The 25,857-nt window shown below is 38.8% G+C and overlaps 1 protein-coding gene across 3 annotated transcripts in view; it reads left to right on the top strand.

Annotated features, from left to right (window-relative positions):
* Window positions 1-25,857, top strand: part of NTNG1 (netrin G1) — a 278,672-nt gene that overhangs the window by 216,696 nt on the left and 36,119 nt on the right. Inside the window, exons 6-9 of one of the 3 annotated variants that reach the window (XM_016159796.2) lie at window positions 3,556-3,621; window positions 5,994-6,053; window positions 13,601-13,768; window positions 19,165-21,671. The exons of 1 other annotated variant lie outside the window; for it this stretch is intronic. In XM_016159796.2, the coding sequence (XP_016015282.1) occupies window positions 3,556-3,621; window positions 5,994-6,053; window positions 13,601-13,768; window positions 19,165-19,307 (437 nt within the window). In that variant the 3' untranslated portion in view covers window positions 19,308-21,671. Of the gene's footprint in view, window positions 1-3,555; window positions 3,622-5,993; window positions 6,054-13,600; window positions 13,769-19,164; window positions 21,672-25,857 lie in introns of those variants that run through there. One more of the 3 variants, XM_016159797.2, reaches the window with a different exon arrangement.

Genomic DNA, 25,857 nt, shown 5'->3' with positions numbered 1-25,857 from the left:
CGTTATTTTCTCACCTTTAATTTAGCAGGAACTGCTTATACTACAGTAATCTTATTTTTATTGCAACAGCAACCACAATTAGAAGAATAAGCGCTAATTTTTATCGGATGCTCCCTACGATGACAAGCAAATATTAACTCATTCAGTCCTGACGACAACCAGCATCCCCTTTTTGCAGACAAGAAAGCTTAGTCACAGAGAATTTAAGGAATTTGTTCAAGTGATGGAGCTGGGATTTGAATCCAGTCTGAGCTCTATTTCTATGTACCATATCTTAAATAAGTTTCTACTACATAGATATTTTTTAGGTTTCCCATAGACGTAATTTGTAAAAACAATGACAGTAGAGTAATAGACTATGATGGGTATTTCAGCTATTTCGTTTCTTTTTCAAGGAAGCAGTTGCGGAGTATATGGTTGCGGTCTCTATATTCCCAGAGCCAAAGCCTTTGGAGTCTAGTCCATTTTTTTGGATTGGGCCAGGATCCTTAAAAGAAGAGATCTCCATAAAAGACTATTCTTGACTGATTGGCCATCTGATTCCACTGAACCAATATGGTGATCCATCCCCTCATCTCCAGTTTGGGTTCACCAAGACAGCTGAAAGCTACGTAGTAAGAACACCCACAATATTTTTTCCTTCACACAGGAAACTCATAATCCCCTACATCCTCCAAAGAGTATGTGCCTCTTCCCAACAGCCCTGCTCTTTCATGGGCTTCCATGTGACCCTGCTAGGTCATGAGAAAGCCACTGGAGTGATGGAACTTAATGGCTGAGAGGAACCTTAGAGACCTTTGAGTCCGGCACCTCTTCCAGATAAGGTAACTGAAGTCCAGAACTATTAACAGCCAGACCGGCCCCCTCAGTAACAGAACTGGGACCAGACCCTTAATCTTCCCATTCCCAATGCCCTTTGCCTTGCAAAAAACTACCACACTGACCCAAGATATTCCCTAGTTAATTCATGAAAGAATGAAATTAATAAATTCATCAACAGCTCACCTAAAGAGACAATGCAAATACTGTTGATGTATTATAAATTTTTTACTTTTTATTTTTTACTTACTCTTTACTTTTTTATTTGCAATTTCCAACTACTCAAATAAGTGGTCCACTGCTATTATGAAACAAAATAAATTTTAAAAACTTAAGATGAATGAGATATTAAAAATCTCATAGGGGCCACAAATTTCAATATCTTTTTGTTTTCAGGGCATTTTTACTCCCAAGGAAGACATAACACATAAAATTTTGTTCTAATGGAGATAATGTGTAGATTAGATTAGGCTTTTCATGTGATGACTGCTGGCGGTTCTGACTTTTAATTATTTAGGAAGGTTAGGCATCCCACGTAATGAAAATTATTTGGGGGAAAAAATGTCTAATTATATTCCTAGGAAAATACACTGGCTACCCTCCTCCCACCCCCCAAAAAAACTTAAGTACATAGTACAGAAGAAAATTATATTCTAGAGAGAGTCCAGACTATAACGGAGGTGTGTATCTTGATAATTCCACACAGGTCAAGTGGTTATTAATTAAAAAGTAGAATGGCCTACGTTAATTTTTATACATATAGGAAGATGCTTAAAATGGAACCTCAGCATCCTGGGGAAAAATCATGAAACACTAAGAAAAGAGTATACCAAAATATAGGCATAACCAAATGTTTAACATATCGGAATATGGAACAAAGTTTAATTCATGACGTTAATTTTCAAAACTCTCAAATTGATATAGTGTAAAATTTCTATGTTAAATTTCTTGGCAAAGCTTACTAACAAAATAATCATATTGTTACTTTCATTTCATCAAGACAAACCAATCATTGACACTTGCCATTAAATTATAAACATTGCCCTACGTATGACCTGGTTGTGCCTCTTCTACAGGCAAAAGATAGAACCATTTCCACAAACTAAAATTTTGTTAATTTGATGCAAATAATATAATTTTCTATATAAAGTCATAACAATGGTTTGAAATTTTTCATAAATAACTTCTAGAAATCATATTAATTTCCTGAAAATGCAAATCTCTAGTTTTTCAAAAGTGATCATCACGGTTCAAGTAGGCTAGTTCTGTTCATTCAATATCTACCCATCACCAAAATGCTCAAGTAAAAAGCAAAATTCAGGATACAACTTGCATATTTTGTTGTATGTTCCCAAATATCTCTTTAGTAATATCTGGATACAGATGTTGAAGGTTATTACATGCTTTTTTCATTTATAAATTTTGACAGATAGCAACATGCAAATTTCCTTTGCTTTTTGCGTGTATACACACACACACAGCAACAGTAGATCAGCTTTTTCAACAAATATAAAAAAACCAAAGTTATAGTGAAAGTCCCATGTCTTACAAGAATGTTATTTGCTGTAATCTAATTATTGAGGGAATAATCTGATAATACCTGTTCACAGTAGCCTAACCACTTGATATCAATTACTCAATTATTAGATATTTGCTGAGGCCTTCTGCAAGGGTTTGCCCTTCCTCAAAGAGGTCCAATCTAATTACGGAGATGAGAGACAGACCTGTGAAATTTAAACTAGCACTATTAAAACTCATGTTTATCCACATGGCAATGAGGAATCAGAAGCACAGACAGTAACATGCTACATGCGTTTAGAGGCTAGGGCTCCCCTTGTGGACTGGGGTGGTTGCAAAGGACCCCACAAGAGACGTGGTTTTGAGTGGACCTCAGTGGATGGTAGATTTGAGTCATGAAATGACTGCTTCAATAGTTATGACCTAAGCACCTTAGCAAAAAAAATTTTAAAGCATCTAATCCTAAACCTGACTGTTCTGCTTTTCCAGTCATTTTTTTTAATAGTAGTGAATCTAAGGAAGAAATAACATTAATTCTTAAATTAACAATGCTTACAATTATTTCTGGATTGGAACCAATAACTCTAGAAATATATTTTTCGGTAAATACATTATGAAAACAAACGTACCCATACATGCAAACCTTGGATATGATCAGAAGCGCTTCGGACTATTCTTAAGGCAGAACCACCAGTAATCCCTCTCTTTCTTTCTCTGAGAAATTGTAACAGTAAAAATAGGAAATAAATCCACTTCTTTGCAGAGATAATGGCTCACACTTAAAACATGCCCCAAAGAATCTCTCACAAAAGACTAATGCAACCAGTTCATATTGGTAAATATGAATTGCAGAGACTGGAATCCTCCAGTGAGAAATTATTTCTTTTGCATTATCTTCCAGTTTCAGGCAATAGCTTTATGTAAAGTTTGAATTGCTGAAGTCTCTATTTGCTTATGTGCAAGAACACTCTATTGCCAAAATAAATGTGTATAGCTTGGTTAGGGCGGGGGCTCTCTATATTTAATGTCCATTCAATGTTTTGGGAATCATCAATTGCTTGTTCTTGTTTGGTGCCAGAGTCATGTTTTGTTCAGTGCATCACAGCCAAGGTAAAGAGCAGATGTGTGGTTTGTGTCTTTGTCCATATAATTTTCTGTTTAGACCAAATGACATGATAGCTGAAAATAACATACCCTGATTTTTCCTGATGCATGCAGATCCTCCCAAGTTTAATAGGATATGGCCGAATATATCTTCCCTTGAGGTTTCTAACCCAAAACAAGGTAGGAGCATGTAAAATTCCTACTGATATAAAATCCCACATGTTTAGGGGGAAAATCCCATATACCATTTTTTTTAGCACTACATAAGAGCATTATCAGAAAAGCCATGTCTTCGAAAGAATCATAATTTGAATATTTTTTCTAATATGAAGAGTGTCCCAGAAATATAGTGAAAGACGTAGGATAAAAATAGATAACATAGAAGTTATAAATACTTTATTAACTTTACATTTAATGTCAGTCTGTCTCAAGAAAAGTCTAGAGTTATATTGCCATCAGCGTGTATCAATAATAATTCTTAAAAACTTGTGAGTGGAACAGGTATCTTTCACTGTCTCTCTTCTGCTTTTCTTAAGTAAACTGGTATGTCAGTTGTGTTGAGGGATGAGGAAAGTAAACATAAAGGCAGTATTGCAGTCCCTAAGGAGATCCATTTTCTTTTACTTTTGCTCCATATTGACTTACAGAAATTTGGATCTCTCTCTCTCTCTCTGTCTCTCTGTCTCTCTCTCTCTGTCTCTCTCTCTCTCTCTCTTTCTCTCCCCTCCCTCCTTCCCTCTTCCTCTCCCTCTCTCGCTCCATCTTTCCCTTTCCCCCTCCCTCCTACCCTCCCAAAGCACAGTATATTTTCTCTGTTGGAGCTTTATGAATCAACAATCATTTCCCCCAGTATTAAGAACAGCTTGCATTCTGTCTGTCCTTATAGCAGTCATTATTTTCTGACTTCTAACATCAACAATAAATAAATACATAAAAGGGAGATACTGACAGACAGCAGCAATGTGATTACACAGGAAGAGATAGAACTTTTAAAAACTGGGCAGTAAAATTCATAGGATACAGAATAATGGTAAATTCAAAGTAACATCTAGCCTATAGTCATACATAGACATATATAAATAGAAGTTTATTTTAATAGAAAATTTTATTCTTTTGTCGCTTCCTTCTCAAAAAAATAAAAAAGGCACATCTTTGGCTTCCACCTTCCTTCATTATATACAGGATGTTCCTTTTAAACTAATGAATGCAGATGGAGGAGGAAATGAGCAAAAGGAGGAACCAGGAAATAGCTGCTAAGCAAAACAAAATATATTAGCAATTTGTTGAGGAGTCAAATTGGAAGAGCTGCATTTTCAGTCCTTGATCGGTGATGAAATCGAGACTGTCCTAGATACATACATTACTAGTAAATAGAATTATCTTAATCATCAGCTCCAAATGAATTTTTTCAAGTTTGTGCATACATATGTGGAAGAAATACAGATCGACCTCGCCCCTATTCAGGGGAGGTTTGGTGGCTTTGTTCCTTGGCAAGTTTAATGACAGCATCTTCAGTGAAAAGTCACTGAGTGATTTCCATTGAATTTCATAGCTCAATAAATTATGCAAGATGATATCTAATACTTAACACTTCTCCACAGTGAGTTTTGAGATGAACAAAATTACGTGTTGTTCAAAACCTGAAACAGACCCATTTAATTATTTTGCCATGTTTTCTGTGAGTGTCACAGAACTAAAAGCTCTCAGAAACATCTTTAGTTAATGCCAGCTGCAGTTTTTTTAGAATGTGGATAATGAGTTCAAATGAATTTATCTAGGAAGCAGCGCAGTTGAATGAAGTGCTTGAACTTGCGATTTTAGCTAAAGGTGCATTTTCCAACAGAGGCCAGTTCCGTGTTACCACATTTATCTTGTCAACATCTGCAAAGAACATCAGGCTCTACACTATTTTTACTGTTTTCAAAAGCCACTCTTCACAAATAATTGGAAAAGAAGTGGCAGGCAAACTTAGAGATCCCTGCCGTTAACAAATTGATATCATCACAAAGGTAATAAAAGTTAAGAAGACTACATTTTTGAAAGGTAGACAGATTCGAGGTGCCGCTAAGATCGAGATCCAGGTGCCACTGAGTGGTTGACCATTGTGGCTAGATTCTGTGATATCTGATGAGTTAAACGAAAATAGTGTAACTGGTTCACGTGTAGGTGAGCTTATGGTTGTACAAAGAAAATGGCATGGTGAATTGAGGCAATGATATTGCTAATTAACTCAACAACATGACTACTACTTTAAGAGAGGGCCAATTGAGGATTCATATCGTTACTAAAATATACTTTATATAATGGAATTTTTTATTTAAGTGATAGTTCTTCTTGCCTCTGAAATTAAAAGCTTCTCAAATTTATTTCTGATGAACTGTTTTCAGCCAAATATAAGACTTCCCTTTGATGGAAACAAACTCTCAGAACAACAGATACAAGTAATCTCTTCATTTAGGGCTACTTTTCCAGTGGGTTGATGATAAGTCATTACAGTTTGAACGTTTCACGATTGTTTCTAATGTGCTGTTCATTCTTTTAAACCTATCCAGTTGCTCCCAAAGTAGCTTTGTCAACAGTTTCTTCTGTTCAAGTTGCAAACCACAAGAGAGGTAGGAATTCTTGGATTCATACAGTGATTTCATGGTGTTATGTGTTGTGAAACATTGCACTGTATGAATCTGGAATATCTGTGAAGTGTACCCATCAGCTTATTGGTGAGGCATGTTGACTGATATCAATCAATGCATTAAATAGTACTGAGAATGTCACCTGTAAGAGGGAAAAAAAGCTTCACTCAGAAATTTGCTGCAAATTAAAAATGCCACAACATTTGTTTTCTGAAAGATTAATGTGTGAATAAGAATTGTAACAGCTAATTTTCCTGCTTAAAACATGAATGTTAGAGTATTAACATTGTTACTCGTTTGCACTGAAAATATGGAAACCCACTTAGAGTGAGTTTCAAGGATGCTTTTCATGAGGACACAATGGCAGGTTCCATGTATGGTGCCCATTTGACTTTGCAACAAATAGCATCCCTTGGAATTTCTACTTCCAAACGTTATTCGGAATGAATTTTAAAAAACACCAGTGAAGATCTGCACTGGGTTAAGCATTGATTACGACCTAAAAATAATAATTCTATTACTGTCTTCAAATGAAAGTGAGCAGTATCTCATCTGTGACTCATGAATGGCCCATTCCAGCGAGCATCTGTCATTCACAGAATGGAGATTTTTCAGGAAACATAATGACTCCTGTTTTTATTCCACCATTTTTCCTTAAATGTCCTATGTGACAGGTGTGTCTTGTTTTCCACCCTTGACTGTCGGGCATATGTTATGTTTTTCTTTTCTTTTGTTGGTTTTTTTTTTTAAGGCAACATCTCTCACAAATAATATATTTATTAACAAAATCTGAATTTAGTTTGACCTACTCGGTGAAAGTGACCATAATAGCTTCCCTAGTCCTTATGGAATTTAGTCAAATCATTTTGCAGATTTTAATCAATGTTAAATTTCTCCTTCTGTGCATATAAAGGAGGAAATTACTCAGGAGATGGGAAAAGCAAAACCGATAGTTTTTAAACCATGTCTCAAACTTTCCTTACGTGTGCTTTTACCTATAAGATATTGGCAGTGCCCTTTTGAGAGGCTTCCAAGTGGATTTGAAATCCAGGGAAATATGTTCTTTAGAAATAGAGCAGCTACAGGTGGGTAGGTTATCGATCCTTTTGGGGCACGTGTGCATATCATAAGGTAGTCAAGGAGGCCACAGTGGGGATGTTGTTTCTTAGCTACAATATGCAGATCTACACAAAGAAACCAAGGAGATGGCAGAGGAAGAAAGCAACAGGTACTTTCACAAAATCCCTGTCTCTTATCTCATCTCAAGCGGGCTGGATAAACAAGAGGCCTCTTGACCTGGAATTTGACCCGGCCTCACTGAATCTCTGGTTTCTTGGTGACATGGCACTAATGAGGTCCAAACATATCTCCGGAGGCAGGAAGAAGCCACCTAATGAAGTAGCATTGTCATAGAAAAAATCCACATAGTCATTGAATGCTATGTATTGAAGAGCTTCGAAAACTAGATGAGGGTTGGTGGGGTGAGGAGCAGGGAAATGCTCCGCCCCCTCCCCGGGCGGGGGAGGGGGGGGTCTCTTCTCCGTTAATGCAGCGAAAGGAAAATACTTGTTAGTGTTCTAATTTATTCACTTCTACCAAAAGTCTTTCCCCCAAATCCTTTCTTTTTCAGTGACTAAAATGAATTTTCTCCAGCTCTGACTTTGAATAAGCTTTCCTCATTAGGCCACAGATAATTTTTAACCTGTGCCACAGTCAGAGTACTTTATCCTACATTTATGTAGGTAGGTAACGTAATCATGTAATTAGAGCCAACTTGGGGAACAGTAAGAAAGAAGACACCTGGGGGGAACTTAACCCTCTCCTCTTCTTAACATTCTTTTCTCCCATTCTCTTTCTCTCCAACCTTTTGTTTTCCTGTATCCCCTGCCCACCCACGTCTCCCCAACCAGTCTCGGTAAGGGCCTCTACACCTTAGGAGAGGTCTGGGCCTCTCCTGACCTAGAAAGCCAACTTCGAACACTCCTTCTTCTAAATCACTTCTAGCTCTTATTGGTCTTAAGTAACCAGTTACTAAGGACCCTATTATCATAACTGCCTGGTATGATATCATATATGTCACCTGGTGGATTTTGCTCCTCCCATCCCCCCAGGAGACTTGTTTGTCACAGCTTGGGGCTCACTACTGCATCTAGTTGGTAGGGGCTAGGGATGCTTCTGAATACCATCCTGTAATATCCAGGACAGCAAAGAATGATTTGCCCAAATATGTCAGGAGTGCCAAGGTGAGCAACTGCCATTAGACTTTGCAGGACTGGGCCTCGCCTCGTTCACGTCCCCTGGTACAAGGCCGTTCTCAGTAAACGTGAGTGGACAGTGTCTGCTGTACCGCAGCAGGCAGAATTGTTTCAGAGACCCTTACAGCTTTGTTTACATAACAGTAATTAAAATTGTCTGGAAAAAATCCATATAGTCTACAATGCAATTTGAGTTTGAAAAACTATGTAAAACCATAGCAGTGTTCAGAAATCTGCTCTTCCTGCCTAAATTGACCTGAGTAGACATACAGTCAACTCCACTAAAATAATTACTAACTCATTATATCTTGTTGTGTGGCTGCCATTTTTCTGAACTCTTTAATATGTAAGATATAGCCAGACACTGATGGAAAGCAAATAGTGGAGGAATGAACTTAAACATGACTTTCCTCTGTGTCTTCCTGTCTCCCAAAGGAAGTTGCCTCAGGATCATCATTGATTCATTGATTCATTCATTTGAGATTTTTTGAGCGCTTAGCGTATGCTAGGCGATGTTTTGAGCTCTGTGGTTACAACAGTGAACAAAACAGACATGGTCTGTACTCATGTATTTACAATTTGGGTGGGTGTAAGGGAGAATATTTTTTAAATGTACTTTTCAGGTACTATAAAACCTATGAAAAAAAAATTAAACAGGATTAGGAAATTGAGAACTTAGTGTGTTTGGGTCCAGGGCTGTTACTTCAGAGAGAGCGGTCACAGAATTTTCTTTGAGTGGAGAACTGAAAACAAAGTGAGAAGCAAGTCACAGGGATGTCAGGGGAGGAAGATTCTAGACAGAGGTAACAGCGGAATGCAAAGGCCCTGGGGACACGCTCGGTGGGTTTGCAGAGTAACACGGAGGCGTTTTACTTTGCAGTGAGTGAGGAAGAGGTGATAGCAATGAGCCCCCTGGGGAAGCCATGGACAAGATCAATGAGGGAATAAATGGGCTTGAATTCTGTCTGTTAATTTGAATGAAATGGGAAGCCATTAGGATTCTGAGCAGAGGGATGTCATGACCTAATTTAAGTTTGGAAAGAGTTATTCTGACTGCTGTGCGGAAAGGAGACTGTTACAAAAATGGAAGCCAAGAAGGCAGTTTGGGGACAATGGCAGTCATCCAGGCGGGGGAGTTGAGGCCGTGCCTTTAAGGATGAGACGGAGGGAGGGCGTGAAATTTAGAATGTCTTTTAAAAGCATAGCCAGAGGATCCGTTGATAGATTGGTTGTCAGGGATGAGAAAATGAGAGGTGGCAAGAACAACTCTGGGGATGTTGAGCTAAGCAGGTGGAAGAAAGGAATTGTCATTTATTGAGAGAGAGTAGGCCACCTAGGTGAGTAGCAGGTTTGGGCAGGTAACCTAATAGCTCAGTTTTAAACATGTTAAGGTTGATATTAAATGTCCAAGTGGAGACGTTAAGAAGTACATCAGTCTGGATGAAGTCTCACTAACTGACAATGACTGGGGACTTGGTCCAGGCTGGAAATAACTCTTTCGGAGAGGCTGGCTTATAGATGGTTGAGTGCAAAACCCTGGTGTAGGGTGAGCCTAAATAGCAAAGGGGTCCATGGATGAAGCCCTGAGACATTTGAGGAGACAGGACAAAAAGCAAAAGAGAGGGGGAAGCAGTGGTGAGTGAGAAAGGTGGAGAACCCACAGAGAGTGGGGTGTGGCTCAGGAGCCCCCTGTTTAGGAAGGGCAGCCAGGCAGCCCCCAGGGCCCTGCTAAGGCTCATGGTCATGAACTCAAAGCGAGACTGGTTTCAAATAGTTGGAGACAAACTCCAGCCACATTTAGCTTCTAGGGTGTAGGCATGGAGAGGCAACACGTTGGATTTAATCAGGATTGGGTTTACTCCAGAGACTGTGATTGGGGGCAGAGGGTAGAGGACAAGGGAGATGAGAATATATAAAAGGAAGTGACTATGAGGATGGACCACACGTTCTATACTTTGTAGAAAGGGAAAGGAGGAGATGGTAGGTGAGCAAATGGGAGGATCAGAGAATTATTGAGCTATTAATATCATCCCTTAAGGATCTGGATATGATAATGCAGCTCAAGCTATATCATTAATGATTATTAATGGAATCTTTGTCTATGCTGAAAGACTAGTTACTACAGAGTGGTAAACTAACAGAATACTGAAAAATAATATAGCAATTTTAAAATTGTATTTGATATGCCTTGCATTTATATAGTTTTCTCGCGTATTTCGGATCACTTTCAAAGATCTTTTTTCTCACTTTTTATTCTGAAATATATCATGGCCAGAGAAGAGAGCTTTATCAAAGTCTCAGAAGAGCCTAAAAGTGTTAAAAGAATCAAATGACTACTAGCTCATTTTCTAGATTATAAAACCTTTTAAATACCCACTTATTTTCTAAAACAAATTTATAACATTGGGCGTTTAGCTCAGTATGATTGAGTATATAATTATATAATTATTCATGTAATTTTCTGATCAAAATTAATAAATTGGTTTTCAAGAAAGGACCCAGAAACAAATAGTTAATGTCATCACAGAAATGTATGCTATTCATTAAATTCAAAAACTAGTAGGCGACAGTGTCACATTTGACATATCTATGGAGATTCGTGGACTGGGTTTGAAAGTGTTGAACTTGGATATTTCTGGGTAAAGCCTTGTCAGATGGAGCTCAGCCTGCAGTGTGGCCAGCGAGCAGTTCTTACAGAATCTTTCAAATACGCACAAAGGAACCGTGCTGTGAAACATCTCCAGCTTTAAACTCTACACTTACCCAACTTCCTGCCTTTGCACATTCTATTCCTTTTACCTGAAATGCTCGTGTTAAGGTAGTTTTTCCTAACTCCTTACAAGTTAAATGAATTCCTCCTAAGATCGCTTTGAGGCATTACTAGTTTTCTTACCCCATGCTATTTTGTCTTCCACTTATCTTAACATGCGTTCGATTGTATTACCCATGAAACGAGCCTCTTGACACCAAGGACTCTTGTGTAGTTTTGAAAAGTTCCTAGGATGACTGTAGGCCCATAGAAGATGCTTTGGGAAAAAGTTGGATTGATTCTCTTAGGCACACAAAGGGCCAACCTGGGATGGGGAACATGGAGGAGGACAACCAGTAAGGGAGGCTCTGAGCACGGGGCTGTTGGTGCGTGCCTCTCAGGAATCCAGGCAGCTCGGGAGAAGTCCTTGGGAAGCAATTATGTTTGGAGAGCTGAGCCTCCTTACTACCCTGGGGTGACTCCGGACCAGAAAGATTCTTCCTGTTTCAAACCTTCAACCAAGGAAAGTTCTAGAGGCCTTCCGGGTTTCCTAGGGAGTTAGAAATGCCAGCTTAAGCAAGGTGTCACTCAGGGAGATGTAGTCTATTGGAGTGAAATGCTTGTTTTCTAAGAGAATTTAATTTGGTGAGCTGTAATTCTGTTGTTGTTGTTGTTGTTGTTGTTGTTGTTGTTGTTGTTGTTTTGGCACATCTTAACTACTAAGCTTATGCAAGTATTTTCTCTCACGTTGGAGTCCCAAGGCTTCCTCCCAGTGCCCTCCTCCCTCTGGTTTCTCCGGGTCCCCATCCCGATCCCCGCTCCCACCCAGCACACAAGCAGTGATACAGATCACCCGGAATAGAGGAAGTGACTCGCCTTCAGAAAACTCCCCTTCCTCTCGCCTTTCTTCTAAGCATCTGGAGTCCCCAAGGTGCTAGCCCCATTCCTGGGTATCTTCTACTCTTCGCCATTTCCAGTGTCATCCTCTGCTTCTGTCCAAATTCATTTTCAATCTGTCAGGACCTTGACTCCAACTCTCTACTGTAGTAACTCGCTCTCCAGTCAATAAGTCTGCAGTGTTCTGATGAGTAGCAGTGCGTTAATAAAAAGGGAGGGGGCTAGTCGCCCCTCCTTATTCTTCCTTATTCATTGTTGATTACTTTATTCACTTTTACTCTGATCATCAAATGCAATACTTCCAAGATTTTATCTAGGCCAAAGAGTAACTCAGAACCTTGCGTAGTGCCTGGCAAATGGTAGAACAACACAATAAAATATGTATTGAGTGAATGAATGAATGAATGAATGAATGGGCTGAAATAAGGACTGTGTTTGGCTTCATAGTGAGATAAAATAAAAGCCAGACATTAAAAAGAGGAGTATTTTTAGATAAACATGGCTTTCAATATCGTGATTGACCTTCCCCATAAATGTCCAGCCATGCCTACCCCCATATTTTGAAAAGACAAATTAGATTTGCCACCTAATTACCCATCACCCTTTTTTTCTATCTGATTTGATGATTATATATATTGCTACCAATAGAGGCTTTGTCTTTACCACTGCTTTTTAAAAAGTTGAATTAGAATCACCTCTTCTTTAGTCGAGATGAAACAGAGTGGAAATCTAGTCACTCACTACCCTTCTCTCCTCTCTCGTTCTCCTTTCTCCATCTCCTTGTCTAGTTCTTATTGCCCTTCTCACCATCATCCTTAAGCCTCATAGGCAAGACAAAGGGGAAAAAACCTGGGGATACAGTGACTAACTAATCCTTCTTTTGTAGCAGACTTAGCTTGAAACTTGGAAGGAAAAGAATTCTTAAGAGCCCCTTTTTTATACAAATAATCTCCCTGCTTTATATACTTTCTCTCACACATAAACAAACATGCAGATTTGGCCTGATGAAAGGCTTACAAAAGCCATCTTTCCTCTTAGCAGTTTGGAGGAAAAACAAAACACAAAAGTAAAGAATTATTTAGTTGTCTAGATCCCTATTAAATTTGTCATGATTTCTATGAAACCCTGACCGAGTTACTGTCTCGTGACAGAAATGATAATGAGACTATAAACAAAGGAGCCACGGGTGATGACAGACTCAGACCCTAGATGCTCACATGCTTCCTAACCTCTTTTTTAAGACTGCAAATATGAAGAGAAAACGAGGGAAGCAATACAAAGACAGTAAAGTTCTCCACGTGCAAAAATTAGACTTTTGCGTCAGTGGAAATCAAGCCTTCCCAAATATTAAAAGGTGTGCACCTGCAAATGCTTCTGTTCATCTGGTCTGCCAAGAATTAACAATATCCAGTCATGTTCTGAATGTCCAATTTTTCTACCCTGCTTGAAACAGATGCTGCTTCCATGCCAGTCACAACCACCTGTCGCCGCCATGTGTCATGTTGAAACGTGTCTATGTAAAGCCATTCCGCCATCTTTTCTCCACTTCTCATTTTATCCAAGCATGTAGTGTGCTATTACTCTGCAACTGTATACACTCTGTATACATTTCTGTTCTTCCTTGCAAGATTGTGAATGCTTCGGCCACTCCAATCGATGCAGTTATATCGATCTGCTAAATACAGTCATTTGCGTGAGCTGTAAGCACAACACTAGAGGGCAGCACTGTGAGTTGTGCAGGCTGGGCTACTTCAGAAATGCTTCTGCACAGCTGGACGATGAGAATGTGTGCATAGGTCAGTTCCATTATAATTTCAGCTATTGTTCTGTGCCTTTTGAGCTATGGGGAGCTATTTAATATGGAGAGGCCGGTGATGTGCACCACGGCTGAGCCAGAATGAACTTTCTCAATGGTGAAAACATCTTTGTGGTAGAATTCACTCGTGATGGTTGAAAAACATAGTTGGGGGGTATATTTCAAATCCTTATGTTATTGTTGCTTTGAAGATAATGAGCTGAAAAATCATGTTTAGGAGATGAAGAATTTTTTTTTTTGCATGAAATCTTAAAACCTGGTCATTTCAACCTGCTCTTAAAATTAAACTAGACATCTAACTTTTGAAATGGAAACACATTATATGGAATTTCATTATAGGCAAGAGTACAAACTCTTGCACATAAGTGGTAATCGACAAATATCAATTGGTTGAACATATCACCATTTGGAATAGAAAGCCACTAGCAACTGGTAATGTAGTTTTCCTTTGTCATCCATTGTAAAGAAGTTCCATTTATTGAATTTTCCTACAGCCCTCCAAAGGAGAAGCAAGTTCTCAAAATTATTCTAGATGATTAATTCTCTTAGCTTCACACACCCTGGAAAACTGGGTCCACAGAGTTCCCTGGAGCTCTGTCCCTACCCACCACGACTACTGCTCATGTCAAATGGGGAATACCAGGTGCCCTTCCCATCCAAAAATTCCTCTCCTACCTTTGCATGGTGGAATCTGCCTTTAAGAAAGAATGCTGATGGAAAATATAAGAAGCAATAAATGAAATTTCACTTCATGATTTACTTGGAAGAAATGCACAGATTCAAAGTGGCGAAGCCTACATATCTGTTACCACACCAGTCGGTAACTATATAGGCAACCAATTGTAAAGGTAAAAGTTTTCACATAAAGACTCATATAAACAGAATACATAAGCTGAAAAATGACAGGTGATCTTTTCATCAAAAAAGGAATCCAATCAATCTACAATTCTGAGATTATTGTACTCTGATTGGATTTTCAAGGTCCCATAGGAACTTGCCAAGTGTCTCATGAAATAGCTGTGCAAGTTGTTTTGAAGTCCATTGGGCCAACCATATATAATACTGTTTATGTCTCCAGTATGTTCTATTTTTCAAAGTCTTCCTCACTTATGGTTTGTGAATTAGTGGAAAAATCACTGGACTTAGAGGCCAGAGACCTGGGTTCAAGTCCCAGTTTGTTAATTTATTAGCTGTGTCCCTTAGGTAAGTCATTTGAGAACTCCTGGTCAAATTGGGATAATATGGGATGCACAGGAAACACTTACTGAACTGTGGACTGATTTGTAAATATGTTTTTTTTACTTGATCCTCATTAACAAAACCGTAAGTATTTCACTGATAATTTCCACGTTTTTCTAGTTGAGAAAATAAGGCAAATTGACCCAAATCATACAGCTTTAGCAATAAGTTAGTTTCTTGACTTCAAAGCTTGAACACTTCCTCCCAACCACCCTGACACAGTTAGCTAAGCTAAATAATAATAAGTAAGACTTCTACTTATTTTGATGTATTTTTTGGATGACAGAGCAATTCCACCATGAGCTTATGAGCAGAAGTTCAATTGCCTTCATAACACCTGGTTTACAAAGATTTGAGGGTACTAACAAAAACCCAAAGACATGGAGCTGTCTGAATTTTGAATGCAGAGTTACATTTCGCTGAATGTCATTTGTAAAAATATATAAATGTCATATTATAAATATGGAAACAAGAGAAAGGTAAAATAAATCAGAACATGGGGATAAACCTAATCATTTTTTACAAAATATGTAAAATTAAAATGTTGTATAATTTAATTTCATATGATTTTAAATTAATCAAAGAAAAAGGCCTTAAGAGAAAAGATTTTATTCCATAAAATTTCTCATAGCAGGTGACTTAACAGTATCCCAATATGCTTCACTGAGAGTATTGTATTCTTATGAAGGTAGGCCTTGTTCCAGTCCTAAAGTAATCTGTGAACTACAAAATCTTCATTTCCTTTCCAATTCTAAGAGGTGAAGTTCTATTGTAAATCTATGTTTGACTATCGACAGACAAGAACACAGCCCATTCAACTTTTGTCTTTTAAATCACACAAACTAAAGATGAAATATATAAAGCTTAATATACATTTTTGTATTTATTTCTACTTTTAAAAAATCAAGAGTAATTGTTTTTTCCATTTCTAGAAAGTGTGTTAATTAAAATTATAAATCTTCAGAGGATTTTATTTATTTTTGAGGCAAACATGTTTTTATTCAGTATGTTATACTTTTTAAGCCAAATAAAGTAATTGGTAAGCATGAAGATGATGTTTTTAGGTACCATTAAAATTACCTACAATAACCCCCAAACAGCAAAATTCCTTAAATTGTTGCCCTATTCCTAAAGGGTAAAATTGTTTTAAAGAATGAATCAAAAAATTTGGCTAGCTGATATACACTATAGTCTATCTTTTGTCTTTAGTCTATAGAGACATATAATAAATCAATGACAATTTCCTTAAAAAGCTGTTGATTTTACTTTTCCCATTTAAGGGTCCAGGGGACCCCTTGGCAGAGATACTGGGACTGCCCGTATACAAGACTAAGGCTGGCGTTTGCTTCCGAGGTCCATTGGAAGCCTGTGGCTTCCTTGCCAAGGTTTGCCCTATGGGGCAGCATAAACCTATTGACTCTTTTCCACATTTAAGTTCCTTAAAGGGCTTGAAGCAGGACTGGGGATTAAATTTGAGAGGATACACCACAAGTAATTGAGAGTTTGTTTTTATACTATTTTGTACAGAAAGCACTAATGAAAATGAATAGATATTTACTCAATTTGTTTTTATGAAATTAGGCAGTAATCTCAGAAAATATGAACTTCATCTTAGTTAGTCTTCTCTAAATTTTTTTTTTAAAAAAGGCACTTTCCCGTTTTTTTCACAATTGGTAATCAAATCCACCAGGAACCGCCCATACCTTTGACAGTGTCAACTCTGTGTGGAAATAGATGTCTTAGACTACTTGCATTATTTTATATTATGGCAAATATAAAATGCAGACTTTTTCGTGTTGCCATGGTGGTTGCTGCTTTGTGATTACTAGCGACTTTACCCATTTTCATACAAATTTCAAGCACAGCCATGTCTCCGAAGATGCATGTAATTATCCTGTATGATGCAGCAATTACATGAAGAGGACATCCTTGCATGATTCTGTTTCATAAAACTCAAGCATTAAGCAGGAAGCTAGCGGATACATGGTTTGTGACCTTGGGTAATCACTGATAATAATCCCTGATAATAAGCTTGACATCAGAATGAAACACCGGGCTCAGCAGTTGCTACTAAACATATCTCAAATTATGATATGTTATTTTTTATTCTCCTTGAAACTCAAGATCAGGTCATCAGAGGTGCCATCTACAGAACAAAGCAAACACAAGATACTTCTAATGCCTATAAATCAATTATAGTATAATTTTTAAGCAAACGTCCAAAAAATAGATCATAGTGTTTTTTAGTCCCACAGTCCTGCATATTATTCTTAGTTTCATGAAATAAAATATAATTCTCCAAGGACATCCTCACCACCCCAACACCTACCATTGGCCAAAGTCCCATAAATGATATTTTTTATATGTAAGATGGTGTGTAGACTACTTTTCCTAGTCACTTATTTATATGACTGTTTGAATAACATTACACTTACCAACTTTTCTTATGAAAACCACTGGGATATACTGTAGTTTAGATGTTCTACATTTTATTTACATTTTTTCACATCTGAAACCTTATATTAATTCATTGTTATCGGCTAATTGCCTAAAACAGTATGTGAATTTGTTGCCCAGTTATAACTCTAATCCCTGGTTTACAGAATGTTGGTGATTCATTGTCAACTTATATACTTTAAATAGTAAGAAACATATTTCAGTTTGGGTAGAAGTACAAACTTATACATATGTACAGAAAAACATTGTAAAGCCACAACAAAATTTGTGTTTAAAAAATTTTTAAACAACCCCCGATATACACACATTAAAATAGAAAATGCTCACTTAAAATAAAACTCTAGTTATTAAGGACAAACCAAGCCAGGCAAAGAGAAAACATTTTAGAGTTTATTTAGTTTTATTTTTACCTATGTATTTCACTATTAGTCTTATGTATATGTTTGTACCATACAAATGCAAAACTCAAAAAAATGACTTAATCAACATGAAATAAATCATAATTCTCAGGAACTCCACATTCTTTGAAGAAATTTTCTAATTAGTCCCTATGACAAAAATAGTTAGAGCCAAACCTCTGGACCTCTCTGCAACATTGAACGCTGAGTCTCCATTGTTAATATGATGTGCAGCGTGATAATTTTAAACTGAAGTTCTCAGGGCTTTATGTGGTTGGTTGCTTGCTTGCTTGGTATTTTATTTATTTTTTAACAAGAAAACCTCTTAATGGGACTATTTTAAAATAAAGGAAACTAAGAGACAGAGACACATATGAACTTGTCCAAGAGTATCCAGTGGGGTAATTAGGAAAGAAACTTTGGCCCACAAATTCCCAAAGCTACTAACTAGCTGTCGTTACCTGTTAAGATAGTGGAAGCCTAAAGAATTCTGGTTCAGTCTTTAAGCAAAATAATGCTTCAGAAGTCAAAAATATCCTGTATAAGAATGTGTGAGGAATCAAGAAAATATTCTGTTTACATTTTAGTACACAAAGTTATATTGTCCTGCCAGCGGACATTATAATGAAAAATATGTCTCAAGCGATGCCTATATTGAAATTTACTTGGGATTACAAAATTTATTTTTCTTTCACGATTGTTCATCTAAGCTGCATAAAAGCTGTACTAAAGTGCCTAGCAGATATAATATCTAAAGGCTTATCACAAAACAGTATGTATATAAATAAATAAGTTAAGGCACTATCCCAAGTCATAAAGTAAAACTGCCTTTGAATGAACAAAGTGCATTCATATTGCACTTTTAAAATGTTCAGCAGTTCTCAAATATTGAGTGTAACAGATAAGTCCATTTGAAAAATTTAAAACAGATTTTACACTGATGGCATATTGATTTATCCTCAATATACAAACTCCTTATGGTGTTCATTAGACCATCTAAAAACGCCCTAACAAATGGAATCTCCATTATGATCTGTTAGCAGTGAAGAGCATGATGGCTTATATCCTTGGAAGTTTTCAGTTGATTTCCTCCCATATCATAAAAATGATATCGGGGAAGGCTGAGCAGATAAATGGACCTGAAATGGCCATATTTACCAAAGCATTTCATTAGTGGGCATCTTTCTTTAAGTGATGCGTTGATGAAAGTGACGCTTCTGTGTTGATAACCTACAAGCCATGTGGACTTCTCTCCAGCCTATGTGTTGTCTTGTTTCTACAGAGTGTTATTGTAACCCTTTGGGCTCAGTCCATGATCGTTGTAATGGCTCAGGATTTTGTGAGTGTAAGACTGGAACGACAGGGCCTAAATGTGATGAGTGTCTGCCAGGAAATTCCTGGCACTACGGCTGTCAACGTAAGTAACTCTGGGAGCTGCCCTCTGCCTGCTGCAGCATGGCTGATTCTGCTTGTCTAGGCCCGTGCGTGCAGCTGCTCAGAGCAGAAAAAGACCCAAACCGCTGACAAGCTTTAAAAGCTACTCAACGCCCAAGCCTCTGGATAGGAGAGAGAGCAATCCATCAGCTGTCCAGCTGGCTTCTTTGAAGCCCAACTTCGTGCCCTCTGATGGCTGGTGCAACTTATATTGAAATATTGTACGCAGAACCGTGTACCTGGCCAGACCGTAAATTAAGTGGCACAATAGGGACCCAGCTTGAAAACCCTCACCGCAAAATGAAGGGCAATGCGTCTGTGGTTAATATATTTCTTGAACTGGAAGGTACCCTGGAGCTCCAGGGTTCATAAATTAAATTATATCTACATAACTTATTACCACCCTTGCTATCATACCCATCACTGAATCTTAACCAAAAACCTAAAGGTAATAAATCTAAAGGATATTCAAATGCCAGGGTAAAATAAATGACAAAAATCAATATTGATTTTAAGCCTCTGAGGTTAGGCACCATTCAGCGAGCCTTAGACAAATGTCATTTGCTTTGGTTCAGCCTCATTTCCCTGAGGATTATGAGACCTTCTTAAAAGCTTGTCAAGGCAGGTGGCATGTCGGTATGTTCAGGGAACAGAAATTTAAAAATCTGAGAAGCTTCCTCCTGTCATTCATACCCTTTCCGCTTTTTAATTCTGCACTAACTTTTTGTTCTACCTACACAGTCAGCTTCTTAATATTAAAGACTCACCGGGCAAATCCTCCAGAGCAGCACAGTCCAGCAGAAAACCATATTATCTGCTTTAAAAAGTAAAAATAAATAGAAGAAATTGATTTGAACAACTTATTTTACCCCAAATATCTAAAATATTATCATTTCGATATGTAATTAGCATTAAAATTGCTAAGGCTATATTTTCCTTTTTTTCACACAGCCTTTGAAGTCAGGTGTGTGTTTTATACTTAAGCAGAACATCTCATTTAGAGCTAGGCACATTGCAAGGCTTAACAGCCACATTCGTTTGCCATATTGGGCAGCACAGCTTCAGAGGTTTCTTTGCTTCCTTTTCGCTGGAAAAAAATATCAGCCTGCAGAATCTGTCTAAAGCCAGTTCCTACCAGGTCTATACAGAATGTATTGCTGGGTACTTGTGGAATTTATACTTATCTGTAAGCTACACGTCTACATATTGTAAAGCCAAAGTGAAATTTACCGCCATACTATTGTCATGGGCATCAGTGAACTGTGGTGATAGGTTGAGGAATTTGACATTGAGTAGGCCAAAGTTAGAATGGGATCCAGGAGCTGGGGGCTCGGCATCTCCAGCCATGCTTGAGAGGAGCCATAAAAGATAGTCAAATGGTCGGAAGTCAGACAGCACACCTGCGTGTAGGCTCTGGATCAGGTCATCACTTTTAAGTCCTGCATGCTCTAAGTTCCTAGAAAGCACCTTAGGGGGCTGGATGAGTCAGTGGATTCTGGGGCCATTTGAGGAGCCAGGATTCAGAACAGTTATCAGTCCTGGGACAGATAGACATAGAGGCCCAGAGGAGACCACCAGTCAGGAGGAGAAAAAGGAGGGACAGAGGAAGGTCCAAAACCAGTCCCAAGGCTCAAGGCATGAGGCGTAAGGAGACTGTAATTAAGACAGACACACTTATCAACAAGAAAGTCTTATGTCAACTTCCTGGTGCAGCAGGGCCTGATGAATGTGTTCCTGGCATGTCTGTGGGAAAGTAAATTACCCTAGCCTTAGGGGAAACGGATCTCAGAAAAGGACTACCTTGATTTTTCTGAATGAATTACTCCAAAAGGAATAATATAAAAAGGTATAATGTCACCAAATGTTTCCTTCTGGGACTGAGAGATAGGATTTAAGTGTGGCCATACCACTAAGGGTTTCGTGACACACAGGACCCTGGTGCCTCAGCCCCAGCAGCTCACAAAGGATTACGGGAGTAAATGCTTTATCCTTTTGAGTATTTTCCTAGTAGCTACTATGAATTAGGCATTGCGCTAAGAGTAGAGGCTACAAGGATGAAGAGAGACAGCAACCGTGGACTTGTGGGCGTGGGGTTCGCGATCTGGAGTGAGAGACTGACATGCAACCCAATGATGTTGATAGAAGGTGACCAAAACAGGAAGAGCTATCTACGTACGTGCTTTTAGTGAAGACCAGGCAAGAAGTAAAGCTTCCTGGACAGGTGACATTTGGTTGAGCAGCGAAAGATTAGCGGGAGCTTTCCAGGATGGAACCTCTCGGCCCACGGTGCATGAGCTAATGCACCACGTGTCAGAGAAATCAGATAGTGTCAATATGACTGAGGGATAAGGATTGTGTGTGTGTGAGAGAGAGAGAGAGAGAGAGAGAGAGAGAGAGAGAGAGAGAGAGAGTGTGTGTGTGTGTGTGTGTGTGTGTGTGTGTGTGTGTGCGCGCGCGCATGCGCATGCGATCGCACTAAGAAGGTAGAGAAGATATTGAAAAAGCAACCAAAAAACCAAGTCATGTGGTTTCTCAAACACCAAGCTGAGGGGTTTCCTCTCACCAGGGAAGACTTGTGGGAACCATCAAACAAAGGAGATATGAGATTTATCATACAGTTTTAAGCAGAGAAATGAAAGGATTAGGGTTTGTTTTAGAAATATTACTCTGGCTGCTCTGTAAAGGAAGGACTGGACAGGACAAGACTGGATTTGCTATATAAATTTAACATATTTCGAATATATGTTTGAGCGCAGAGTTTTATCTCACTCTGAAATCTTTCCTTCCCTCACACCCATGCACACAGGACTGATATTCTGTGTTAAAATGTAGTAATTCTTCTGTATTTGGTTGGTAAATGGCTCCTACATGAAGATCCCTAAATGCCTTCCTCTGGAGTCTCTTAGACCACCCCCAAAACCCAGCAACTAATGTGGAAACACCTGTCACAGTAGGGTACCTCCAGCACCAGTATTATAACAGATATTCATTCTAATTAATTGGCGATTGTCAGTTGAGAAGTATTTTATATTGCTCCTGTGTCCCCACACAGGTAAACGTGCTCAAAAATGCTCCTTCTGTCCCTTTCTCGATTGCCTCCACCTCCGTGCACACTTCTGCTTGCCCTGAGTTGACCCCATCCTCAGGTTAGCCACATTATCAGTGGCAGTGGTGTTAATCTGACAACAGGAAATCAATGTCAAGAAGAAAACCAGTGGTGGAATAGGGCGGACAGTAGCGTTTGCAGCCATGAGCTGGGCAGCAGTGAACATTTAGGCAGGCGCCGCTGGGGAGGGCTGTAGTAGACATCGGGACAGAGTCTGAAGGATCTAGACTCAGGGCTCCAGGCCCCTAAAGGACTTGGACTTGGGAACAGAAAATAGAGAAAGGGACCCAGTTGCTCACACTATCGCTTATATCCTACGAGTAAAACAAAGTGGGTACACGCTTAGGCTCTGGAGTCATACAGATCTGGGTTTGAATCCCACCTCCACCTCTTACTACCTGGGAGACTTAGAGGAAATGACCTGAATTCCCTATGCTTAATTTTCATCTAAAAATGGGGGTAATACTAAGACCTAGCATATATGATAAGTGTGGGGATTCAAGGAAAATAATGAGTGCGGACCTCATAGTAATGAGGTACATAGTAAATGCTCAATCATTATTATTTAGTTCCAAGCTCATGTCAATGTGGCGAGAATCCATGCTTAAAACTTACTGTACAGTTATAGTGAGGAACATGTAGCCAGGTTGGCCACTATTAAAGTATCACCCTATCGACCTTGGGGCTCCTAAAATTCCCTTGAGTAGAGACAAAGCTAATTCAAGAGACTGAAGCAAAGCTGACCTCCCTACTGCCCCCCAAGTGATGGTGTGACTTCATCTGGGGCCACAGCTCCAGGCTCACCAGTGAACTGTCTGCTTGAGGAGGCCACCAATTGTGTGCTCCATAAATATAAGCTGGGCTCTGTGACATCAAAAGCAAAACACTTGAAGACCATCAGAATGAATGGTCTTTACACAGCCTGGAACACACAGTCCAGGAAAGGAAGAAGAAATAAAAATTTCACAGGGGCCAAGCAGAATCAAAATTAGTGTTGAGGTAACCAATAGAAGAATGAGAACTCGAGGAAAAAAAGATATTTTTTAAATGTTCCCCTTTGAAATCGGGGAAGAGGCATGAGCCACATCTTAGAGAATAAAGCTGACCCTTCTAAAGGGGAAGCTACATTCCACACTTCACAGAAAACATGGCGGGTTAACATGTGTCAGGAAGCAACGAAACTCTTGTTACCACACAAAGAAGGTGGGCATAAGGGAAATTTATGGGTGTTTTTGTTTGGGAAATGGAATGGAAATAGGCACACGTAGAACCGGTGAGGCTGAGGGGATGTGTTCGCTTCATGGCAGTGGAGAAGGTACATTGGAGCATCGTGCAATGTTTATTAAAGCCACCAGTTGTCCCCCATTTTTCCCTATTTAAGAATATCATGGTGCTTTCAGAAGAACTTATAGTCTATTTGACTTAAAGGCAAAAGATTTGGTGACACAGAGAATGTTATGATTTGGGAAGATAACGAAGCATATAGGAAAACAAGAAGTGAGCACGCATAGCAAGGGGAAAGCTGAGGTTCCTCGCTGGACCATGGCGCAGAGCATCAGAGGACGGGTTCTCGGAGGGGCCAGTACATATACAAAACAGGGAAACGCATTTAGTAGGAGGCTCAATGGCCTAATGAAGAAGACTTTCATTAAATTCGAGCGGAATATAGTAAAAACAGCCTTCCTTATTAAAGACATTAGCAAAAATAAATAAATAAATAAATAGTTATTCTCAAGAGAAAAATAAGAGAAAGTTTGGGAAACAAAACTTCATGGCTTAGTTGTATTCCTTCCCAGAGAACACACAATAACTATATTCATTTGCTATTGTAAAAAAAAAAAAAATACCATAAGTTGTTACACACTTAGTGCCTCAAAACAACACAAACTTACTGTCTCACAGTCTGTAGTTAGAAGCCCAAGGAGGGTTTCTTTGGATCAAGATGTCGACAGCACTGCATTTTCTTCTGAAGGCTAAAATCTTTTTTTTTTTTTTTTTTTTTTTTTTTGGCCTTGTACTAGCTTCCAGAAGCCACCTGCTTTCCTTCGCTCATGGCCTCTTTCCACCTTCAAAGCCAGGAACTTTCCATTTCTCCGTGCCTTTCTTGTATCACCACATTCTTCTCTGACTGCAGCCAAGAAGTGGTCTCTATTTTTAAAGACCCATATGATCAGACTGTGAGCACACAGATAATTCAAGATAATTCCCGTCTCCAAACCCTTACATAAATTAATCACATCCGTAAGTCCCTTTTGTCAAGTAAGGGAATAGATTGCAGGTATTAAGATGTAGACACCTTTGGGGAGGCATTTTTTAGTGCTTGCCACGATCATCATCAAGAATGTCAACTTTTAATGCCAGGGATAAATAGAGAGGGTATCGGAGAGAGGGAATGTAACTCATGCTTGGAATGAAGACGTGCAAGGGTAAAGCTTATTCCAAAGAAATGTGTAATAGAATTAGAAAAGAAGATACATACTTGTATGATGACTTAGAAGGTAGAAACGGTGAAGTATCTTTTAGTCAAGACCAAAGATCTTATAGAAAAATGTATCGTGAGAGTATATTGTAGACACATAGCATTTAGAGGATAGAGATATTGTCTAACACCAAATTGGAAAATCTAAATGCTCTTGTAATCTTTCAAAATGAGGAAATTTAGATATCAGTGTATCTACTGAAAGATGGGTTGTCGACTTGTATTGATGAGGATTTCTTCACCCAAAAGAATGGAAAAAGTAGTCGGGAACTATTAGTACCACTTATTGGTCATGTGGGGATGACAGTGTCACATAAGAGAGCAAATGCTAGTAAAAATCTTTAAGGAGTACTGTGCCAAACCTTAGGAAAAATTCAAAACATTCTTGTCTGGGGGGTGGGGGGTGGGCGGAGTGCAGCAGGAAGGTGAGATCTTAGGCTTTCTTTAAAACATATACACAAAGACATGCACTGAATTTTTAAAATAAAAGTACACATTTTTCCTAGTGGATGACCTAGAAAAAAGGGGAGACTTCCAATTTGGCTACACAGGGATTTCCAATGAAGTTTCGATGGACATTTATTTAGCCCCAACTGTGTGCTAGGCTCTGTGCTGCAAATTAAGGCGAACGAATCAAAACTGCAAAAATGCAAAATGGTATATATAGGATTGTGTTAACGGTTATTCCCGTGACAAAGAAACAGAGATCTTAGCTTGCAGGCAAGCTCAATTCTGGACAGCAGTATGTCATGCGTTGCATAGACACTAACACACTTTCCGACTTAGCAAAGACCAAGAGAGGTCATAGTCGCCCAGAAATGTGCCTTGCACAGCCCAGAGCAGGAGGCTGGTCTTTGGAAACAGCATTTTAATGCTACAGACAGTGATATAGGAGAGTCCCATCTTCAATGAAGGGTTTTTCATAGGGAGTTGAAAAAGGCTGGTAAGTGTATGAT

The sequence above is a fragment of the Rousettus aegyptiacus genome, unplaced genomic scaffold (genome assembly GCF_014176215.1).
Source record: "Rousettus aegyptiacus isolate mRouAeg1 unplaced genomic scaffold, mRouAeg1.p scaffold_m13_p_17, whole genome shotgun sequence".
NCBI lineage: Eukaryota > Metazoa > Chordata > Mammalia > Chiroptera > Pteropodidae > Rousettus > Rousettus aegyptiacus.
Note: the sequence above shows the minus strand (reverse complement) of the source record. Positions and strands in the feature narration are given on the sequence as shown.